The sequence below is a fragment of the Ambystoma mexicanum genome, chromosome 2q, assembly GCF_040938575.1.
Source record: "Ambystoma mexicanum isolate Mex_15411 chromosome 2q, UKY_AmexF1_1, whole genome shotgun sequence".
NCBI classification, from domain to species: domain Eukaryota; kingdom Metazoa; phylum Chordata; class Amphibia; order Caudata; family Ambystomatidae; genus Ambystoma; species Ambystoma mexicanum.
This window is the reverse complement of record NC_090924.1, coordinates 879,194,254-879,215,820: the sequence shown is the minus strand read 5'-3', so window position 1 is coordinate 879,215,820 and position 21,567 is coordinate 879,194,254. Positions and strand designations below refer to the sequence as shown.

Genomic DNA, 21,567 nt, shown 5'->3' with positions numbered 1-21,567 from the left:
ACAATGAGACTGCCTGTGCCACATACAATGGACCCGGGAACACATGCAGGGCCAGGGGTCTGACTCACCGACATTGGTCACAACCACCGAAAGCTCCCAGCATGGAAGCCCAAGGCACCGTTCACAATGACTCAGGTACCCAATGGAGTCTGCAAAGGTCCCCATGCCAAAGGGTGTCTGGATGTGACATTGTACACTGCCTGGGTGCTTCATTGGGTGTGTTTGGTGGGGAGGAGTTTGGAGAGAGAGGCGGCTGTCTGGGGAGGAGAGAAATTGTGTTGAGATGGAGGGTACTTTTTGGGGAGGGGTCATTTAAGGAGGGGGCTATTTGGGGAGGGGGCCAGGGGCTGTGGAGCTTGTGTGCATTCACGTTAATTAATGCATAGTTTTCACCTGAATCACTTACTAGACATTCCTTTTTTCCAAACAAGTGTTTACTATGATGGTGCAAGGGGTATACAGAGTAGATTGGGAAACTCAAAAAAAGCCCTCAATCAGTTCTTGTTGGGGCATGTGCCCATCCCTGGCCTCAATGTGCATGTGTAGGGCCCGGCTGGCACTGCATCATCATCCTCGGGTGGAGGAATGTCCGGATCTGGAGCCAGGGGTATGTTGCGCCGGACGGAGAGGTTCTGCAACATTGCAATGGCCAGGACTATCTACCCCACCTTCTCTGGCCTGTACATGGGCGCTCCCCCAGACTGGTAATGGCCCAAAGGCATGTTCAATGGTCACCCTGGTGATCACATGAGCCCTGTTGTATAGCCACTTCCTTCAGCATCTGGGAATTCCACAGAGGGGTCATCAGCCACAGAAGCAGCAAGTATCAAGAGTCACCTACAAGGGGTAAGGACACAGGTGTGAGTAACGATACTCAGCAGTGGCATTGCCTATGACGTCAGAATCACTATCGTCAGTCTGTGAATGCATGTCCTATGCCTCATTGTGCCACACTGTTTCATGTTACAATCCTTGCATGCATATTGCACTGCTCAGGGAGGTGTTGCATTCTGGTACCTGTACTGAATTGCGTGTGGATGTCCTGTTGGGTTTGAAATTCCCAGGTCAGTAACTGCTACATCTTCAGTCATGTGATACTCATGTGTATTGTGGCCTATGAATTGAGGGGGGTAATGGTGGGTCCTGCATGTGCAGGGTGCTTTACAGAGATGCATTTATGACAGTGGTGTGCCCCCCTTGCCTGTCACTCATGCTGCAAGGTGGATGTTATTGTACATGTACTCACCCAACATCCAGGACCTTTGTCCTCTGTGACGCTCCACGTAGGCCGGTAGCATGCTGTTCCACAGTACCATTGCGTCGTGGGTTGATCCTGGGAATCAGGCACAGCAATGGGTAATGGTAAGGTCGGGGTCACAGGTGACTTGAAAGTTCAGGGAATGGAACTGCTTCCAGTTCCTGTAGACCTCCTCTGAGGTGAGGGAGGCCACTAGCTCAACATGCATGTAGTCTAATGCTGCAACCACATTGTGAATGCCACAATTGTATAAAAGCGGGCCTTGGTGGCGTTGAACTGTGCCTGGATAGTGTGAGGGTGATGTGCTGGGCCACCTGGTACAGGTGGGCCTCCAGCACCTGCACCAGCACTCTGGAGAAGGCAGGCTGCAAAACACTGTGCAGCTGGCTCACAGAGTGCTGGAACATGCCACTGGCCAGGAAGTGTAGAACCAACACCAACTTAAGCAGCAGTAGTATGGCTGGCCTGATGCCGATCCTGCTCCCAGTGTCCTCCTGCATGTGGTTCAGGAGGTCAGGTATGGTCCCCCTGTTTAGACGGTACAGGGTTAGTACCTGCCCGTCAGTGAGGGCCCAGGGTATGGCTCTTGTGTGAGGGATCAATGCACATCTCTGCCTCTCCACCTGCATGCCCATCATCCTCCTTCTCCTCTTCCTGGCCTCCTGTTGCCTCTACTTGTACTTCAGCCCCTGCAGCTGTAGAATGGTCTGTAGCATCTCCAGCTTCATGTTTGCAGCAATGTGTGGCAGCATGGGTGTGTTGGAAAGTGTTTTGGGGAAGGTGTGGCCCTTTTGTATTCTTTCTGTCTACTTAGGGTGAACCTGGGTTGACTGGGTGAACCTGTGGCCTTATTTTCTTCACCTGTGTCCATTTAACGGCTGCTCTGAAGTGTTATCTCCACCCTGGCTTTGGCAGTGCTACCTGCACATCGAATTTTGTAATATGCCAGTGATACCATTGTGCCGGTATTACCTGAGCAGGTTTCTGGCATTGCCAGTATTTTCATTGCCAGTATTACCAGCGCCAGTAATTCCAGATGGGGTGATATCGGTGCTGGTAATTCCGGCAACTGTGTTCCGCCAAGCTTCTACTTTGCCAGACCGGTAAAAGTGCTGGTAAACAGTATTACTGGCAATTTATATGAGGAAACATTACAAGATCAGCCGAGATAAAATAAATCCTAAAAAGGGTATAAAAAATGCAACAAATATTAACATCTTAAGAATGTGTGTAAAAGAGGTGACAAGGCAAATTATTAAATGTTGTGACAAGGGGCAAACAATCTGACCATCTGGAATCCCACATGAATTGGGAGTGGTTATCGGTGGGTGATTCCACCCTGACAAATTGAACATTCCTAACATGATACTATCACGATTAAACAAGCTATGCATAATCTAACAGAAAGCAGCTGGATAGAAGAAATTGTTAAAAGATGACACATTGCCCTTTTTAAGTACTTAGTATGTCTGCAAGAAACCTGGATAGCTTCTGAAATTCATGTGGGAAATGTCAATGGTTATTGTAAATGTATTGTAAAATTGATCGGGGGGGGGGGGGGGGGGGGCTAGTGGCGGGTTAATAATGTTAGTAAGAGCCCACCTACGATTAATGCATGAGTGGTTGATTTGCACCAAACAGAGGAACCCAAGGATACTTTTATAGATATATGGGAAGTGGCATGCAACAGACTGTGCAGACTAGAGGTGATCGGAGAGGTTGGTGAGTCTCATGTAGTGCAGGGGTACTGTAGGTGTAGTACTCTCTTGGTGGTACTCCTCCTGCCCTGTATAACACTTATCTGGCCTCGCCTCCTGGGGAAATAGGACATTCTTATGGCAAAGCAGAAAGTGTTGGCTTTGCCAATGCTTGTTTGAAATGTGCTCTATAAATTGTGATCCAGTAACACGCAAAGCATTAAAAAAAAGGAAGGATGAAAGCACACACTCATAGCCAGCATATGCAGATAAGCTCAGGTGGATACTCTGAGCGCCCTTTCGGAATTACTCACTGCTGTTTCTGCCTGGGGTCCAAGAGAGGGTTTAGCGCTTGCAGCAGCTTTTTCAGATTAAACATTCCCACGTTGGCCTGGTTTCCTATTCTGTACCTCCCTTCATCATCCGACGTGTTTGGAACAAAATCTATTTAAAGCAAACAGAACATTTATTACATTTGTACACAGGGGTAATTAAAATAAATAACCACAGTTAAAATATTAAACTCGATTCATGTTTCATAGTTACGTAGAAACCAATAAAAGTCCAGTAGGGAACCCCTCAGCACTGCGCAGACAGGAGTATTTATTTACTCTGGGCCGGTCCAAGCTTTAACATTTGCCAGAGGAATGAATTAATGTCTACTCTGCACAGATGGCTGCAGATGCTGTTTTCATAATTTGACCGCATAATGAACTCAGATTCTTGGCAATGCCACTTGTAGACGACTAAATAATGTGTCAATGCCCAGACATGTGTACTTGAAGAAGTGGCTCCAAAAAAGCGTTTCTTCTTTTATTTAAAGTGGAGCGAGTTTTGATGACGTGCAGCATTCAGTCACATCCACACACTCGAGTGGCTGGGCCTCGTATGCGCTTTAAAATAGTCAAAATATTGTGATTTGTTCGGAAATGGAATTTGCAAAGAAATACGATACATTGGTTCAGAAAGTAGATCTCACCCTCGGCATGTCTATGCAGATGCCAGTGCCTCCCAACCCAGCCAGGCAGGGATCGAACAAGAACGCCATACCCTTCTCATACTTAAAGCATTGGGAGAGACACGGCATCCCAATCTGTCCATCTGGTATCCCCGCCGTGTTTGCTTCCGGTCTCAATGTGAAAAGTGTGGGCATAAAGAAGCCAGAGCTAGCACAAATGCCCCAGGCCCCGGACCGTATGAAATACGGGATGATAGAGGGCCTGGGAGTGTAGGCGCAGGGTGGGGGGGAAACGGTGCGAAAGTAGTAGGGAGGGGTGCCCAAATGGCGCCCGCAGCACAAAAGGTCCAGGAAAGGCAGGAAATGGCACCTGGGAAAGGTGCGAAAGGTAACAGCAGGGGGCCAGGGTAAGCCCGGCCCCCAAGGGCAGAACAAAAGGGCTCAGGGGTATAAGTAACCCCAGGAAAGGAGAGGCATGACCAGTGTTGCCAACTTAGCGACTTTGTCGCTATATTTAGCGACAAACGGCAGTCCCCTAGCGACTTTCTTCATGGAAAGCGACTAGCGACAAATCTAGCTACTTTCATTGGTTTGAAGACGTACACTTTTTTCTATTGGTTTGGAGACTTGCAAGTTTCCAAACCAATAGAAAAGGGTGTATGTCAACAAAACAATAGCAGTACCCCCAATCAATGCACCCGTCCTTGTAGCCAGGCTCCAGCACAACAAGTCACGTCATGTCACTGATGCCCCCGCCCAGCCGCGAGAGGCACGAGAATGCTGCGAGATTATGCTAATTAGGCAGTGATGTCATTTAGCTACTTTTAGCTACTTTTAGGACAGCCTCTAGCTACTTTCTGGACTGAGGAGTTGGCAACACTGGGCATGACAAACCAGGGAAGGAGCTCACCTCTCTCGGGCAAGCTCCTAGGACCTGGATAAGAGGGAAAGAAAAAACATTTACTCTTTGCGGGTTCATGGTTTCTTTTCCTCTCTTATCTTTTCCTCTCTTTTAGCGAAGCGGCCAAACTTGCGTTAGCCGTGTAGCTGACAAGGGGAAAGCTTTGTGTCACCTTACCTCGCCAGAGTCAAGACGAAGAGACTGCTGTGAGCCGGGACGGGGGAAGACGGTTGCATTGAGGGATACGAACTGCGGAGGTCGGAGACCGCATCAGCCAGCCATCGTCCAGCCGGCGCGCACAGGAGGAAGCCCAGAGGAGTACAGCGACGCCGCATCCCGGACATCCGACGTCAGCAGCTTCACTAGCGGGATCCATCCGGTCGAGTGGAGGAGCCGTTGCAGGCAACCCGAAGTAAGAAAGCCAGGAGTAGCGGTCCATAAGTCACCGGCATAGCACACAAGTGCAAACATTCGCACCAGCCAGAAATTTGATACTTTTCCCCGGGCCGTTGCTTAGGAAGCACGTCCCACAGCGTGGGAGGGGCACAGCCTCTAAGAACATCAACACGGGCTTAAAGGAACAGCAGGAACAATATTTACCAAGCTAGCACAGCCACCATAAGTGCTTGGTATTGGAAGGCTGGAGACCTGAGTTTCTAATCCAAGGTCCGGAATCTCGTGGCTTGTTTTTTCAAATCACTCTAAAGGGACAGGAAAAATAACAGCGGGAAGCAAAACTTGGACTTCATTGACAGCACAATTCAACAAGCAAGAAGGCAAGAGTCAGGGAGCCAACACAATAAAAGCGCAGGACAAGAGAAAAAGAAGGGAGGAAATCAACACTGCAGAAAGAAGGCATTCAGACAAGGAGGATGGCAGAAGAAAGGGCAAGAAGGGCCCAGGAGTTCAGTGAATGGGCAAAGAAGGCAGAGGAGGAGTATGGGGCACAATGGGTGCTGGATGTGATGCAAAAGGAGGAGAGGGCAAAGGCAGCCCAGCAGCAGCGAAGGAGAAGATGAAGTGCCGCAAGGACAGAAGAGGAGGAGAGAAGAGCCAAGGAAATCGCAGCACCAGCCAGAAACACCCAGGAAGAAGAAGAAGAACAGGAAAAACAAAGGTACTGTGAATATTGATGTTGGTAGAAAAATTGTTAAAATGTTGAAAACATGTGTCACGGGTACGGGTAAGTCGCCCAGAACCAATGGCAGAAGGGGCAGAGGCAATAGGGGACCCAGGGAGGAGCAGGGGTATTCTTCATCAGAGGAAGGGAGCAGCGAGGATGAGGAGAGGGATCACCTAAAGGCATGGGTAAAGTGGAAAGGGGTGGTGAGAAAGGAGAATCAGAAAGGGGTGGGGGGCAGGGGCGGAACCCAGAGAAACCCCGGTCCCAACACCACAGGGGGCACCGGCAGTACCAAATCCAGGAGGGGTACCACAAGGTACCAATACGCAACCAGTAGCACCAGTGGCAGGCAGCCCACCGCAGGGAGTGGCACCACCAGTGGCACCGATAGCACCAAATCCCGGAGGAGTACCACAGGGTACCAATCCACAACCGGTAGAACCAATAGGGCAACAGCAATACCAGTAGCAGGGAACCCACCACAGGTGGTGGCACCACCAACGGTAGCAGCAACAGTTGCAATAGACAAGGAGGGGGGACCAGTCATGACGAAATACGGCAGACCTACAATAGGTAAGGATGCACAGGGCAGGTCCATGAAGGCAATGGCTTGGTATATAAATGACAAGGTAAAGGAAAAGATATGGAGAAAGGAGTTTATTGATATTTTTTCTCTATTAGTCTACCAGGAAAGGGGGATGGATGTGTCTATAGAGGACATAAAAGACGATGAGAAATGGCTGATAAGGAGGGGAACAATAGTTAAAAGTTTTGACAACTGGCTGGCAGCCTTCCAGATAATGTCCACAATCATATTACAAAAAGTCCCAGAGGACGGAGTAGGATTGGTGGCATATCAGCAGAGGGTGTTGAAGGTATACAAGGCATTCAGGGGGGATGCATGGCAGGAGTATGACCACGAGTTCAGAAAAGAAATGGACTGTTTTCCAGACATGGGATGGGATGAAGAAAATGTCAACTTTTACAAATTTAATGTATTAAAAAACAAAATGGGAAAACGGGGAGCGGAACTCAGGGGGGCAGCAGAAGAGGCAGTATTGGCAGAATGATTGCAGATCTGATTATAGATACAAGATACGAAAGTAGCTATGACAGATCTAGGGATCAAAGCTTTCGGAGCAGGCAATATGGTTCACAGAGGATGGAAGAACAGCTTGCCACCAACTGCGCAGGGAGGTGGCAGCGGGAACACGTGGACAGCACGGGCAGAGCCAGGGCAATGTCGAAATTTGGAAAAAGGGGTACCATGCAGTTGGGGCCGGAAGTGCAAATTCAGCCACAAGTGCGAGAATTGTAAAGGCGACCATAGCAGCTCCAAGTGCACAAGGGTGACAGCACCCAGCAACAGAAACAACGAGAAGCGGAACTAGGGGCTGGGGAGGGAAGGGGGCTAGACCGGTAAAAATTGAGAGGATAGAAGGGTGGCTCTAAACATTCCCAGACCAGGAAGCTGCAAAAATGATCAGACAGGGTTTTCAAGAAGGTTTTAACATCCCATTTTCAGGGCAAGGATCACAGATTATCCCCAAAAACCTAAAATCCGCCATGGAGAACAAAGAGATAGTGACCAGAAAAATCCAGAAAGAGGTGGAACTAGGTAGGATCGGGGGCCGTTTTTTCAGTATTTCCATTTGAAAATTTCATATGTTCACCACTGGGGCTAGTCCCAAAAAAGGAGGAGGGGGAAATACAGACTGATCCACCATTTATCATATCCCCCTGGGGCTTCGGTCAATGACGGCATTCTGCAGGACGAAGCAACAGTAACCTACTCTGACTTCCAGGAAGCAGTGGAATTAGTCAGGAAAGCTTTAAACGGGGCATGGATGGCAAAAGCAGACATTAAGTCAGCCTTTTGGCTGTTGCCAGTCAACAGCAAATCATAGAAGTGATTGTGCATGCATTGGGAGGGGGGAGTACTTCATAGACAAATGTCTGCCGATGGGCTGCGCCATCTCATGTGCATACTTCGAGAAGGTAAGCTCATTTCTGCATTAAGCAGTCGCAAAAGAAATGGGGGAGGCCAAGATCGTGCATTTCCTGGATGATTTTTTTGTTCGTAGGGCCCAAAGGATCAAAACTATGCAAAGCAACGCTGGACAAATTTGTAGAGATAACAATTGAGTGGGGTTTTCCACTGGCGGGGGAAAAAACAATGGGCCCAACACAGGTTATCCAATTCCTAGGGATAGAAATTGACTCAAGACAGGGGGTATGCCGGATCCCTGAGGACAAGGTAGCAGACCTGCTGGAAACAATAAAAGAGCTAAAAGGGAGGAACAACGCTACGGTGAGAGAACAGCAAGCACTAGCAGGGAAACTGAACTTTGAGGGACGGGGCATACCACAAGAAAAAGTGTTCCAAAGAAGCATTGAGCTGAGAACAAGAGGGGAAAAGATGGGCACCACAGGGTGAGGATAGGGGGAGGAATTAAGAGAGACAGAAATCTGGGCAGAATTCCTGAGGTCTTTCAATGGGGCAGTCATCTGGCGATCACCTATAAACAATGAAGAGAAAAGGGTGCTGTTCACTGATGCAGCGGGGGGGTTTTGGTTTTGGTGCAATACTAGGGAAAAGATGGTGCACGGAAAAATGGCCTAAAACATGGCAGGAGGCAGAATGGACAAGGAACATAACGCTGCTGGAACTCTTTCCAATCTGGGTAGCATTATGCCCGTGGGGGGGAAGAGCTAAAAAAACAAGGAGCTGGCAGTATGGTCGGATAATATGGCAGTAGTGCACGTGTTAAATAAAGGTAGCGCGTCATGCCCAATAGTATTGGAATTGATGAGAGCCATCACACTGGAATGTCTAAAAATGAATGCATGCATAAGGGCGAGACACATCGCTGGAGAAGCAAATATGGTAGCTGATGCATTATCTCGTTTTCATTGGGGAAGGTTCAGGCAGCTGCGACCGGACGCCAACAGGGATCGAACGCCCACGCCACTAAAGGCATGGGTCCCGTAAAAAGCATTGGAAAGGAAAGAACGGTTGGCCTCGAGGTCAACTCTAAAGAAATTGGAGAACCACAGGGAATGGAACGGGTCATAGACAAGCTGAGCAGGAACGCCCTAACGTACAAGATGGGTAAGCAGTACGAAAAGCATGTGAAAGATGTGTTTTTGGAAACAAAAGTGCAAGATGTGGGGGAAATTTCATCGGAAAAAATGTGTGAATTTTTGGAAAAAAACTTTTGCCAAAGGAAAAAAGAAAAGCTGGGTGGCAGCACAACTGGCTGCAGTGGCATACACAACAAAGATAACCGGGGTACCAGATCCAACTAACATCCCGAGAATAAAATATAGAATGAAAGGTTGGACAAAGTTGGAGGGGAAGAAACCAGACAGCAGAAGGCCGCTAAACTTTGGGAAGCTAGTGATTCTATTAAAATTATTACAAAGTACATGCAGTAGCATATATGAAACAGCCTTGTTCAGGACAGCATTTGTGTTGGCATACTACAGGGCTTTCAGGGTAGGGGAGCTAGTAGCCCGTAACACGGTAGCAGGGGATGGCCTGGCAAAAAGCGATATTAGTATGGGAAGTAAGGGTATGTCCATAATGTTGAGGAAATCTAAAACGGACCAAGCAGGGAAGGGGAGGGCAATAGACCTCAATTGCATCAGAGAGAAAGACCACTGTCCCAGATGTATCACCCAAGAATTCCTAGATATTCGTCCGAAGGTGGACGGGCAACTGTTAATACATAGGGACGGCAGCGACTCAGCAGGTACCAGTTTCAGGCGGTACTGAAACAAGCAGTGTCCAAAGCAGGATGGGATCCAGCTGAGTTTGGAACACACTCATTCAGGATAGGAGCAGCAACTTCGGCATGGGCTGGGGGCTGGGGGGCTTGGGGGCAAAAGGGGTAAAAAGGATTGGGGGTGGAAGTTGCAATGTTTTAAAAAATACATAAGAGAGGAACTGATATGAAACACTCTATGTTCCCCATTTCATCAGAGACAGGCCCCTACAAATCGGCATAGATAGTAGGGCACTCCTTCGTGACACTGGCAGGCAGATGGATTGAGGAAGTAAAGTAAGGACTCCACTTCAAGAGCACCATTACGTCCTGGTGGGGCCTACCAGGGATGCACTGGGAGGACATCCACGACAGGTTGTCAGACCTGATCGGCTTCAGGGACCAACCCCCCATCCCTCGAGTACCTGGTTATACACCTTGGGGGGGAAAGATTTGGTCAGCATGAATAGGGGAGAGTTACAGAGAAGCATCTGCGAGTCTCTGCATAGCATAGCACACAGTTGGTGGAAATCTGAAATCTTTATGTCCGAGGTTGTAGCACGGATAGTCTGGTATGGGGCACATCGGAGACAGGCAATCGAGCCAGCAAGAAGGAAGTTAAATAAAGCAGTGGAGAAATACTGTCAGAGCAAAGGGCTCCATTTCATAAAACATGGTCTCTCACAAAACAATCAGGACATGTTTCACCATGACGGGGTACACCTGTCAACTAAAGGGATGTTTTTTTTTCTGATAACATTTTCAGGGCACTGCAGGAACGGGGATGCAGGTAGAAGCGCTTTTGGCGGGTACCTGAGCGGGCGAGGCAACGCCCACTCAGGTGTGGCGGCATGTGCCCAGGAACGGAGGCCCAAGGGTAACAAAGACTCGGGAAGAGCCTTGGGCAACTCCAAAACTGGACACAAGGTGCCCAAAAGCTAATGATGGTGTTATTGATTTTGTTATGTATTTTCTGTAAGAAAATAAAATGCCTACGGCCTATAATTTTTCCACAACAAAATTGGTCTGCTATGTTATTACTTAGGTAGGGATCAGGTAATGGGAGCAAAGGGAGCCCACACTACTCAGCCTATGCCCCATGCCACGGACCGTATGAAATACGGGACAATAGTGGGCCTGGGAGTTTAGGCGCGGGGTGGGAGGGAAACGGCGCAAAAGCAGTAGGGAGTGGCGCCCAAATGGCGCCCGCAGCACAAAAGGTCCAGGAAGGGCAGGAAATGGCACCTGGGAAAGGTGCGAGAGGTAACAGCAGGGGGCCGGGCTTACCCCCAATGGAAGAACAAAAGGGCTCAGGGGTATAAGTAACCCCAGGAAAGGAGAGGCATGACAAACCAGGTAAGGAGCTCACCTCTCTCGGGCAAGCTCCTAGGACCTGGATAAGAGGGAAAGAAAAAACATTTACCACCCAACCCACCCTACAAAGATAACGGAAGAAGGAGGAAGCTGCCAGGAGCCAGAACAGAAGTACTTTCTTTCGGTACACGGTCCAAGAATGTCATAGGCGGCATGTGCCCAGGAACAGAAGGCCCAAGGGTAACAAAGACTTGCGAGGAGCCTTGGGCAACTCCAAAACTGGACACAAGGTGCCCAAAAGCTAATGATGGTGTTATTGTTTTTGTTATGTATTTTCTGTAAGAATATAAAATTCCTATGGCCTATAATTTTTCCACAACAAAATTGGTCTGCTATGTTATTACTTAGGTAGGGATCAGGTAACAGGAGCAAAGGGAGCCCACACTACTCAGCCTAGTCTGTGGAGCAGGAGAACAGAGAGACCATGCCCTTCACCCTCGGAAGGAAGGGAGGGAGGAACATGGCGTCCCGGATCTCTGCTGGTTAGCATCCCAACTACTGCAGAATTCACACTGTTCCACACCTCCCCACATCTGTTGTGGCCCGCTCCCGGATCACCAGAGTGGGTCACAGCTGATGTCGGGATCAATCGACATGACTCTTGGAGCCTCATCCATGCAGCTCCCAGACGGCAGGGAGCACCCTGCTCACTCCGGATCACCGGAGCGGACCATGACGGCTGGGGACAGGACAGTTCCAGGAGGACGGTGTTGCCCAGCGTGGGCACCGTCAAAATGTCAGGAACTCCTGTGTCCATCTCTCATTCCGGGCCCGAGGCCCACACCGTGAGATCATGGTCCGGCGGCCTGGCCTCCAGGCCCACACCGTGTGACCACGGTCCTGCAGGACCTGCTGGCCTGGGAACCTCAGGCCAGCATGGTGCCCCTGGTCCGGCCAGTCCACTTCACCATCCAGATGCTCCCTGCACCCCACGCCCGTGTCAGCACGGCCCAGCAGAGTCCTCCCTGCATCACAGTAACTCTGGGTGATCCCGGCAACCAAAGGAGATGCTGCACCCTCCAGCACTAATGAGAGGTGAAGTAGCAGCCACTGCAGTGGAGAAAGTGGATGCCCCAGCACCCTGCCAGCAACTTCCCCCCGGCCGCGGCGCCCAGTGAAGAGGGTGCTTGTGCTGCCGGGCTAAAGGCAAGCCTGCAGCCCTTGGAGCATCCGCCGCCAAGTCGTTTAGTTTATTCCTGCCTGAGGGAGAAAGTGCCTAGCTCTGTGATCAGGATAAGCGGCATTCCCCGCTGCAGAGAAGGAATGTGCCCCTGTGAACAAAAGGAGAACTCCTGCCAGGGGAGCGTGGTGCCGGGTCAAGAAGGAATAGGGATATGGCCAGCTGGTGGTGATCATCAGATGCATTCCGTGTGGGAGCAATGAGGCAGCTGCTCTGGTGAGTATTTTGCCCGGCTTCCACCCGGCAAGCTATTGTGCTCCCACCTAGGGGAGGAAGAGTGGTGCAGCCGTGACCGATGACCGGCGCACAAGCCACGAGGATGCCCATGCTGTGTGCCTCTTTTACTTCAGCTCTTAAATACAATGAACCCACTGGACCTGCCATCCTCTGTCCACAGTGTGAGCAATCTCTGCAACAATACACTTGTGTGCACAGTGCATCGTGAATGAAGAGAATGCAACCATTGGTTGCTCAAAAGGATGCTATCCAACGAGTCAGTCAACAGTGTGAAATTTATAACTCCTATGGACTAAACTAAAACACCTGGCCTAAGAAGTCTCCTTTGAGAAAAGTGTCAGGAAGACCAACAAATCTTCCTCCTACACCTTCTTCTGCAGCAATGTTATCTACCAACCATACCAGGGCAGGAGCATGCTGGAGAAAAACGCAATGCCCAGTAAATTGTGATGCACTGCTGTTGGGTGCCTAATTGTGCCATTTCGCATCTAGATGCCCCTGTACTGCACCTACCCTCTTGATAAACTTGATCTAGGTACCCATGAACCTACGCATTTAAATTTGCCCCCCATTGCGCTGCTAATGAATCGTCTCATGCTTGCATAATCTGATCCACACCTGTACCCACTATAACTACCATTGCTGTGTCCACGTACTTAGACCCTAGTTTTCTTGGTACTACTTATACCTAGGTGCTCATGGTTTCTCTCAGTGCGTCGTGCCTCATGGTCGCCAACAGACCTCTTGAACTGTGTTGTGCCTTATGGTCGCCAACGGACCACTTTAACTGTGTTGTGCCTTATGGTCCCTAACGGACCACTTTAACTGTGTTGTGCCCTATGGTCGCTAACGGGCCACCTTGATTGTGTTGTGCCCCATCATCTTTAACAGACCATGCACTCTAGCCCACACTGTGCTTCGTGAATATCACGCCCTCTATCACTAGGCGCAGCCCCAGCTTCAACTAGCCACCTGCACTACACTTTTGTGCCACCCTAGCCAGACATCACAACCAAACAAGGAGAGTAAAGTGCATCTGCGGACCACACCAACTACCATGTGCAGAAACTTGACCTCCTCGACCCTCCTAGCTACAATCATGACCTTTGCCACCCTCAGCTCTCGCCCCCCCATTGATAGAAACCTGAGACTCAGGGCAAGGCTACCTTGCATTTACGAACCTAAAAGAAACAGTACGAACAATACTGCTAGATTCCCATCTTTACAGACACACATGGATAAGCAAACTCTAGCTACGACACCTTTAACTCCAACCCTAACTCCTACTCACCCCTACCAAAAGATACGCCAGAGTCAAAATAAGCACACAAAAAGACTTGTAAGTCATCCCTTTCCCAACAACACCCTAACTCTTACTGGATCCCTTATCAATGCCAGATCCATGGTAGCACATGCAATTGAAATTGCTGACATACTGAACAACAGTAGCATTGACTTCCTTGCCGTAACAGAAACCTGGCTCCATGAGGCAGCAGGACCCTCACTGATGTTAGCCATACCTGACAACTACCAGATCCACAGAGTAGACAGACCTAATGCTAAAGGCGGTGGCCTAGCAATCATCGCGAAAACCACCTTGCCTATCCGACTCACCACCTCACACCCCTGCGCTTCCTGCGAAGTACTTTCAGCAAAGATGCAACTCTCCAATAACCGCACGCTAGCCATTCACCTGATCTACAGGCCCCCAGGTCCCCTGGGAACCTTTGAAGATGACCTTACTACCCTCATAGCGAACAATACCCAAAAACACTTGCAAACGTTGCTGATGGGCGACTTCAACATCGGCTTCAATGAACCAGGCAATAAAAATGCCCTTTCTATAAAAGCTTTCCTAAACGACCAAGGCCTTACCCAAAAAATTCTCTCCCCCACACATGCTAAAGGCAGAAACCTTGACTGGGTCTCAGAACTCAACTGTAACATAGTCATCACTTCCATCACCCCTCAACTATGGACCGATCACTTTCTAATAAATTTCACTGCCACACTTGACCTCCCCAGCCCCAAGACTATCAAAATGATACCACCACTCCCCACCAGAAATAAAAAAGATATTACTACAGAAAAACTTATCCCCCTCCTCCTCCCCACTATTAACGGTCTGAAGGACAACACTGACCCAGATACACTAGTAGACACCTTTAACAAAGCTATGTCTCACGCACTAGACACCATTGCACCTGCAAAATTATGCAAAGCTAAGCAAGAAGCCCACCTCAACGCCTGGTTCACCCCCCCACCTTAAGGACCTTAGAAAGCAGAAACGAAAACTCCAAACCATCTGGCGTAATTCGCCCACTAACGACAACAAAGCCAAGTTAACCCAAGCTACAAAACACTACAAGTCTGAAATCATCAACACCAAAAGAAATGTATTCAATGACAGAATTACCAATGCCAAATCGAATACCAAGGAACTATTTGCCATCCTCCGGGAAATGGAATCCCCTATCCAACCATCTGACACGGTCCCAAAGGACAAGATATGGTGCACTAATATACAGAATGCCCTATCAAACAAAATCTCCACCCTCCAACTTAAAATAACGAACAAAAAAGACGCCCTCTCTCTTACTGATCAACAACTGCCTCCAGTAACTGAACCTACCACTATCCCCCCTTTTAGCTTTAAACCGATCTCCATCACCGACACTGAAAAGGCCATCCTCTCACTGAAGCCCTCTAACTGTAAGGGCGACAGCTGCCCAGCTCAAATAATAAAGGACACTGCCAGAGACTTAGCCCCTTTCATCTCAAAGCTTTCTAACTCATCCTTCAAATCTAATACAGTGCCAGCCAACTTAAAAGAATCCTGGGTCCTCCCCCTTCTCAAAAAACAAACCCTCGATCCTTCTATCCCGACTAACTATAGGCCCATTACCACAGTGCCCTTCCTACTAAAAATTATCGACAGAGTAGCCTATCTCCAAATTCAAGAGTACCTAGAAGCTAATCAACTACTAGGCTCGCGCCAATCGGGCTTCCGCCCGCTCCATGGCACGGAAACTGCCCTGATAGACCTCAAAACCAAAATTGAGGAATTTAAGGATAATGGGAAAACAGCGTTGCTACTCTTACTGGACTTGTCAGCAGCTTTTGATCTGGTGGACCATGCAGTCTTATGCAACCACCTCAAGCTGGCTGCCAACTTCACAGGAGACGCTATAGCTTGGGTCCAATCCTTTCTAGCCAACCGGACTATGAGAGTGTTCTCCTCCACTACCTGTGCTGACCCCATCCAAATCACATGTGGAGTCCCACAGGGTTCCTGTGTCTCACCCACTATGTACAATATCTTCACCAAGCCATTGTTCGAAAAGTTGGACAGTCTGGGCGTCACCTACACTAATTACGCAGATGACACCCAGATCCTCATACCCCTTTCGGGCAACTACGAAGTGGACCTGGCTCTGGTGAACAAAATTTACATCCTCATTCAAGCATGGATGGCCACACATGGCCTCTGCCTGAACGACGATAAAACTGAAATCCTGCTCCTCGGTTCAGACCACAAACTATCCAAACTCACCCCGGACTACACCTCATTTAACATTGATAACAATACTATTAAGGTTATGCGCGAGGTCAAAACATTGGGTTTTTACCTTGACTCAGCTCTCACCCTCAAAAAGCAAGTGAATTCCCTCGCCTCCTCAACCACCTACACGTGTAAACTCATCCGTGCCGCCAGACCCTTCCTGTCCAGTGCCAGCTGCCTCACCTTGGCCAATGCCCTTGTCATGTCTAGACTCGACTATTGCAACGCCTTATACTCAGGTGCCAACAAGTCGGTCACTGACAAACTCCAGAGATTGCAAAATAACGCTCTTAGAGCAGCTCTGAACATCCCACGCAGAGAACATATCTCCAAACATCGGATTGAAGCCCATTGGCTAAAGATAAAGGACAGAATCCTTCTTAAAACTATTTCCCTCACTTCTAAATGCCTCAACAATCAAGCACCCCCCTACCTAGCGGAAAGAATCAACTGGAGACCCTCTAACCGACTGACGAGATCTGCCAATACCTTCCTACTGGAAGTCCCCAGATTCAAACTTACCACAGCGGGCGGTGCAAGTTTCCCAGTTAGAGCTGCACAATCATGGAACACACTCCCACCCGACCTTAGATGCCCTTTACCCTACACAAGATTCAGATCCTACGCTCTCAAATGGCTGCACAACAACGACATGCAACGTCCCTCACCCTAGTGGTAACGGCACAACCTGTTATAATGCTGCTCTTTTTGCGTTTAAATTTGATATTTTATATGCATTGTATCACCTACTGTAACCAACTACTGTTTTTCTGTAACAGCCTGTGTCAGGCTTTGTAACTAAGTTTCGAGTCCTCTTGTACTGCTGCGCCCAGATGCCCACGGGCTCGGAGCGCATTACCAAATAAATAAACAAACAAACAAACAAACAAACAAACAAACAAACAATGCCGCAAATGCGAGGCCTGTTTGCGTACAGAAGGTGGGGAGTGCCATTTCTGCAGAGATGTGAAAGTTTGGCGGACACTCCCATACAGACACCCGAAGAGTTTCCCTAACAAAAACCCATAGATTTATTACCAAGAGGCCGGTGTTAGGAAACCGGCATGCATTTGGCCTCATCTGATGATCTATGTACTCGGCAAAGCCCTAACACAACAGCAAGGTGCCTATACACAGTTTCTCAAGATTGTCCTGCAGATTGGTTTTGTCGCTGTCATGTACTGTGATTAGCCCCAGTGAAGGCATATACCCTTGTGTTAGGCAGAATCCTGTGCATTTCCCTTAGGGGGCACTACAGAAGATTAAGACTACAGGTATATGCAATAAATCCCCTTTGGTATCAGTCTTTACCACAAAGATTTAGTTGGTAGCTGTGGCTAAGAAGTCAGACGTATCTCAAGATGAAGATGAGCAGTATTCAGGGTTTACACAATAGGACTACAGTACTATGGAACAAGGAAACACTGACAAAAGCTTTGTATCAAAAAGAATATATATATTTATTTTACACATTCTGATGTTCACACACGAATCACTATTCATAAAGTAAGTTAAAACAGTCTTAGAAAGTATACACAACTCTCTATTTAAATTGTAGACAAGTTTGAGCAAGAGTGAAAACTGAGCAAAACGGCACAGTGACAACCAAGCAGAAATGGCACTCTAACAATTTCTTCAGACGGAGGGAAAGGACAAGTTATACAAGGTTGAACTCCTAACCACACCAGCAACTCTTCCCAAGTGGATTGTGAACGAGTTAAGCAAGGCAGTACTTTAGCATCAACAATACTTTGGTGAAAACCAAGCAAAATGGCACTTCAGAAATTCATATAGGGGAAGGAAAGGTGGTTATAAGAGTTTCAGTTGCACCAACACATTTCTTGAAGAGAAACAATCTAGAGGAGGCAGTTATAAGAGATCTAGCCAAAGTCAATAGGCCTGTGCCAGAGTCAGTGGTACAAGGCAAAGTGCCTAAGATCAAAATGTTCTAGTAGCTGCAGTCAAGTCTTTGTTAAACGATTGAAAAGGCGGCTGCAGGACGTTGAAAGATAAAGTTAGACGAAAAGGCGGCCAGCCCAGAAGGTAAGTAAAGGATTTAAAACACCTTTAGCAATACCAACGACAACGGGAGGCCTGGCGGAACAATGTACCTTTAAAGTGGAAGAGGCTCCTGCAGTGGCGGTAGTTCCTGGCAGTTCCTGCAGTTCGGGAGATCCAGCAGAGGAAGAGAAGCTCTCGTCATGGAGGAAGGTTCGAGTTACTGCACTGCCTAGGGATTAAACCAGCCACGGTGCTGCCAAAATGAATAAAAGGTACGCTCCTTTAAATCGCGGTCCTGGTGGACGGGTGCCTGGCTATCCGGTCTCTGAGTGCAGGGCACTGGCGATTCGACCAAGGCAGGTCCTGGAAGGCGATTGGCGAACTGGTTGGCCCCACCAGCTCAAGGGAAGAAGACTCTTGCAGAGAAAGATCTTCTCAAGTCGTGGGAGAAAAGTGGTGAGGATCTGCAGCAGGGCTTCACCGGTGGTTCAGTCGTTGCAGATGTCTTCAGCTTCTCTCCTCTTCGGTTTCTTAGTTCCAGTGGCGACATCTTGTCCTCCAGTCCTCAGGACCCTGCTTTTATGCATCAAGACGCCCATTCATACAGCCTAGCTGTCACTCACACAGTGGGGTGGCTCTCCTGGCGGGAGAGCCCGCCCAGCCTATCAGGGCAGAGTGCGACTTGGGTTGCGTAGGCAACCCGGTCCAGGGTGCCTATTCCCGCTCCCACACATCCTGTGTACCCCAGACTCAGTGGCACTGAGAGGAGGACTTCTGTGCAGAAGCCCGCTAAAAGGACGAACAAAGGATCCCCGACCTGGGTTAGGATTACAGAGAAAGACACGAGAAAAATATATTATTAAAGTTCTGGCAATAAAAACCTACCGGAGTAAAGTTAATATAAAAATAAACCGGCAGTTTGTTAGAGGCTGTCAGTAAAAGTGGTAGCCTCGAACAATGGGAAAATCCCATAGGGAAATATTTGCGGTCGGATATTTATGGTAGTAACCACTGCCAACACCCAGAAACTTTTGAGAGAGGGACTGTACGGTACCCCCTCGAAAATGAACACTAGGGAAAAACTTTTAACCCTTCCCAGTACCTCCATAGTAAGATGGGTTGTACTGGTTTTGTTCATAACTATTGACTAGTAAAGTTAATGGTAACTTTATATGCCCTGGGAGACAGTAGTCAGTCCCAGGGTATGGAGTCTATGTTTGGGGGTCGCTATGACACCCCTGTGGTACGGCACGGAGGGTGCTGTGTACCACACATGTTAAAAAGATGATTCCTGTGAGGGTGAGAAAAAAAAAACAGACCATAAGCACACAAGCCTAAAACATACACTAGCAATCTGTCTAAGAGTGGGAAAAAAGGGCCTCACTCTTAGCAGGAGAAAAAAATAAACCCCTCAAATCCAGCAAAGCTGCTGGGGGACTCTATAGGTAAGGGAAATTAGCCTTTGAAGAGAATTCTCCCTAACACCTTGTGCGCACACTCCAGAGTAAATACAACCCGCTAGGGAATAAAGCCAAGAGATAGGTTGCAAGGATAACAAGGTTTTATAACATATAGGTTTCAGCAAAGAACTCTGCTGCCCGAGAGCGCTCTGCCAAAAATTACACAGCAGCACGTTAAGAATGCCAAAAGAGTCATCAGTGAAATCATTATACACAGTAGAAATCCAACTGGCTCCATGTGCGTCAGCTGGGCTCATCTTCATGGTGAAGGTTAGGGCATATGTAAGATACAATATATCTAGTCTAAACTAAACAACTGAAACCGGCTATTCAATCATTATGACGGGCACCTGGACAACACAGGAACGGGGTGTCAAGATGAGGGGAGGATAAAATACAATCGTGCTGATCCCCCCCCATTCAGGACTTTGTTAATACAGCAGTTCCCGCATCCAAGATCTCCCCCTGGGGTTTGATCTATGATTTACCTTCCCTGGTGCCTCATGATACGAAAAGACATGTGTTGCTATTGTAGAGATGTATGGTTGCACAGGCTTTAGATCTGTTGTGGGCATCTTAGTGAGGTCAGGGCCTGGGGGTTGGATACTTATCATTACGTTAAAAGGTAGCGTGTCGGGTCGATGAAGTGTGGCCGGCTCTGGCCTGGCTGGGTGGGGGTCCGGGGTCTAGTGGCAGTTTAGTGGAGATTGATGAATACCGTGCTGGTACCTGGTACTTTCTCACACTCTCCGCAGTGCGCATTCTTGGAAGTGATACTAGATATTTGCAACACTGAAAGGACAGGAGGGAAATGGACTTCCGTGGGAACGGGGCTCATGCAGAGCAGGCTTGGTGTGCCGATGTTGGGCTGGGAATCTCTGAGTGAACTCGGAACACACGCTTTGCAGGCCATCAGTATGTCTTGTCTCGGCCTAATACAAAATGGAGTCACGGATATGTGCTCTATGAGTGGGGACTTTTCCTCCCTTGCAGATTATATCGCCTCGTATGGGGTCCGCCTAACTTGAAAGCGCCTAGAGGGGGTGGGATGGGCGCTTTCGTCCGCCTTCCATCCCAACACCAACAAAGAAGAAACAACCTTCCTTTGCCAATGCACATGGGCATTCAATTCCTGCATGAGGAAGGTAGAAGAGTGGCTGGTCATACTCTAGCAATGAGACCCAGCAGATGCATAATGCAGAAGCAGTTTAGGGTTGCAGCTCCACAGGAGTGCTTGTGCGCCCTCCGATACCAGAAGTGTCCTGCCAATGGCCCCTGCCTGGGGGAGGGAGAGGATGAGGGCGGCCTCCTGCTCCCTTGGGAAGACCACCAAGAGCAACTGCCCTGCCAATCAGTGTCTCGCTACGCTGCACCTGCCACCAAGAGGAAGGCAACTCCTGCCTGGGGGAGGCCACCAAGACCAGCCACCCCGCCACAGCAGGGATGCGACTCCTGCCTGGGGAGCCTTGTTGCTGTGTGACGCTGCCTCCCCGTGGACGGCCTACCATCATGCCAGCACTAAACTTGGTGCGCCGCTCCACTTAGAGAGTGCTTGTGCGGCCAGAAAGAGGGGGTGAGTAATATGCTTCCACCCCATGCCCTGTCAACATTAAGAGGCATTCCCGTCTGAGGGAGCCTGAATGTGAAGCAGACTAGACACCCTGCTACCAGTGTCTCGCTGCCCACATCAAGGGACTAGACTGATGTGTCCCCCGGTACCCTGCGTGTGCTGAACTGATAGGGATACCAGTACATGTTTGAACTGGTTTCCTACAGCCCCGCAGATGCTTAAAGAGGACTCAGTAAACAGGTATTTAGATGCTGTGAGCATGCATGTAATTTATATGCTTAAAGTGGTCCCAGTTAAAATGGATGTGGAGCTGTGCTCACGCAGTTTGTCTGCATGCTGTGTATATTGCCACTAGCTGACAACGGTATCATTCGATGGTTGAGGTTCTGTGTCCCCCATGTGTAATAAAGTCTTTCGAATGTGGTAGAGATGCCAACAAACCATCAGCTGTCCATCAATCCGACTGTTACCCACCGAAT

At 48.8% G+C, this 21,567-nt stretch overlaps 1 protein-coding gene across 7 annotated transcripts in view; it reads right to left on the bottom strand.

The window, feature by feature from the left end:
• Nucleotides 1-21,567, bottom strand: part of LOC138569804 (protein adenylyltransferase SelO-like) — a 1,380,025-nt gene that overhangs the window by 390,807 nt on the left and 967,651 nt on the right. For all 7 annotated transcript variants that reach the window (XM_069648140.1, XM_069648139.1, XM_069648135.1 and 4 more), the window contains one exon: nucleotides 3,270-3,399. In XM_069648140.1, the coding sequence (XP_069504241.1) occupies nucleotides 3,270-3,399 (130 nt within the window). The remainder of the gene's footprint in view (nucleotides 1-3,269; nucleotides 3,400-21,567) is intronic.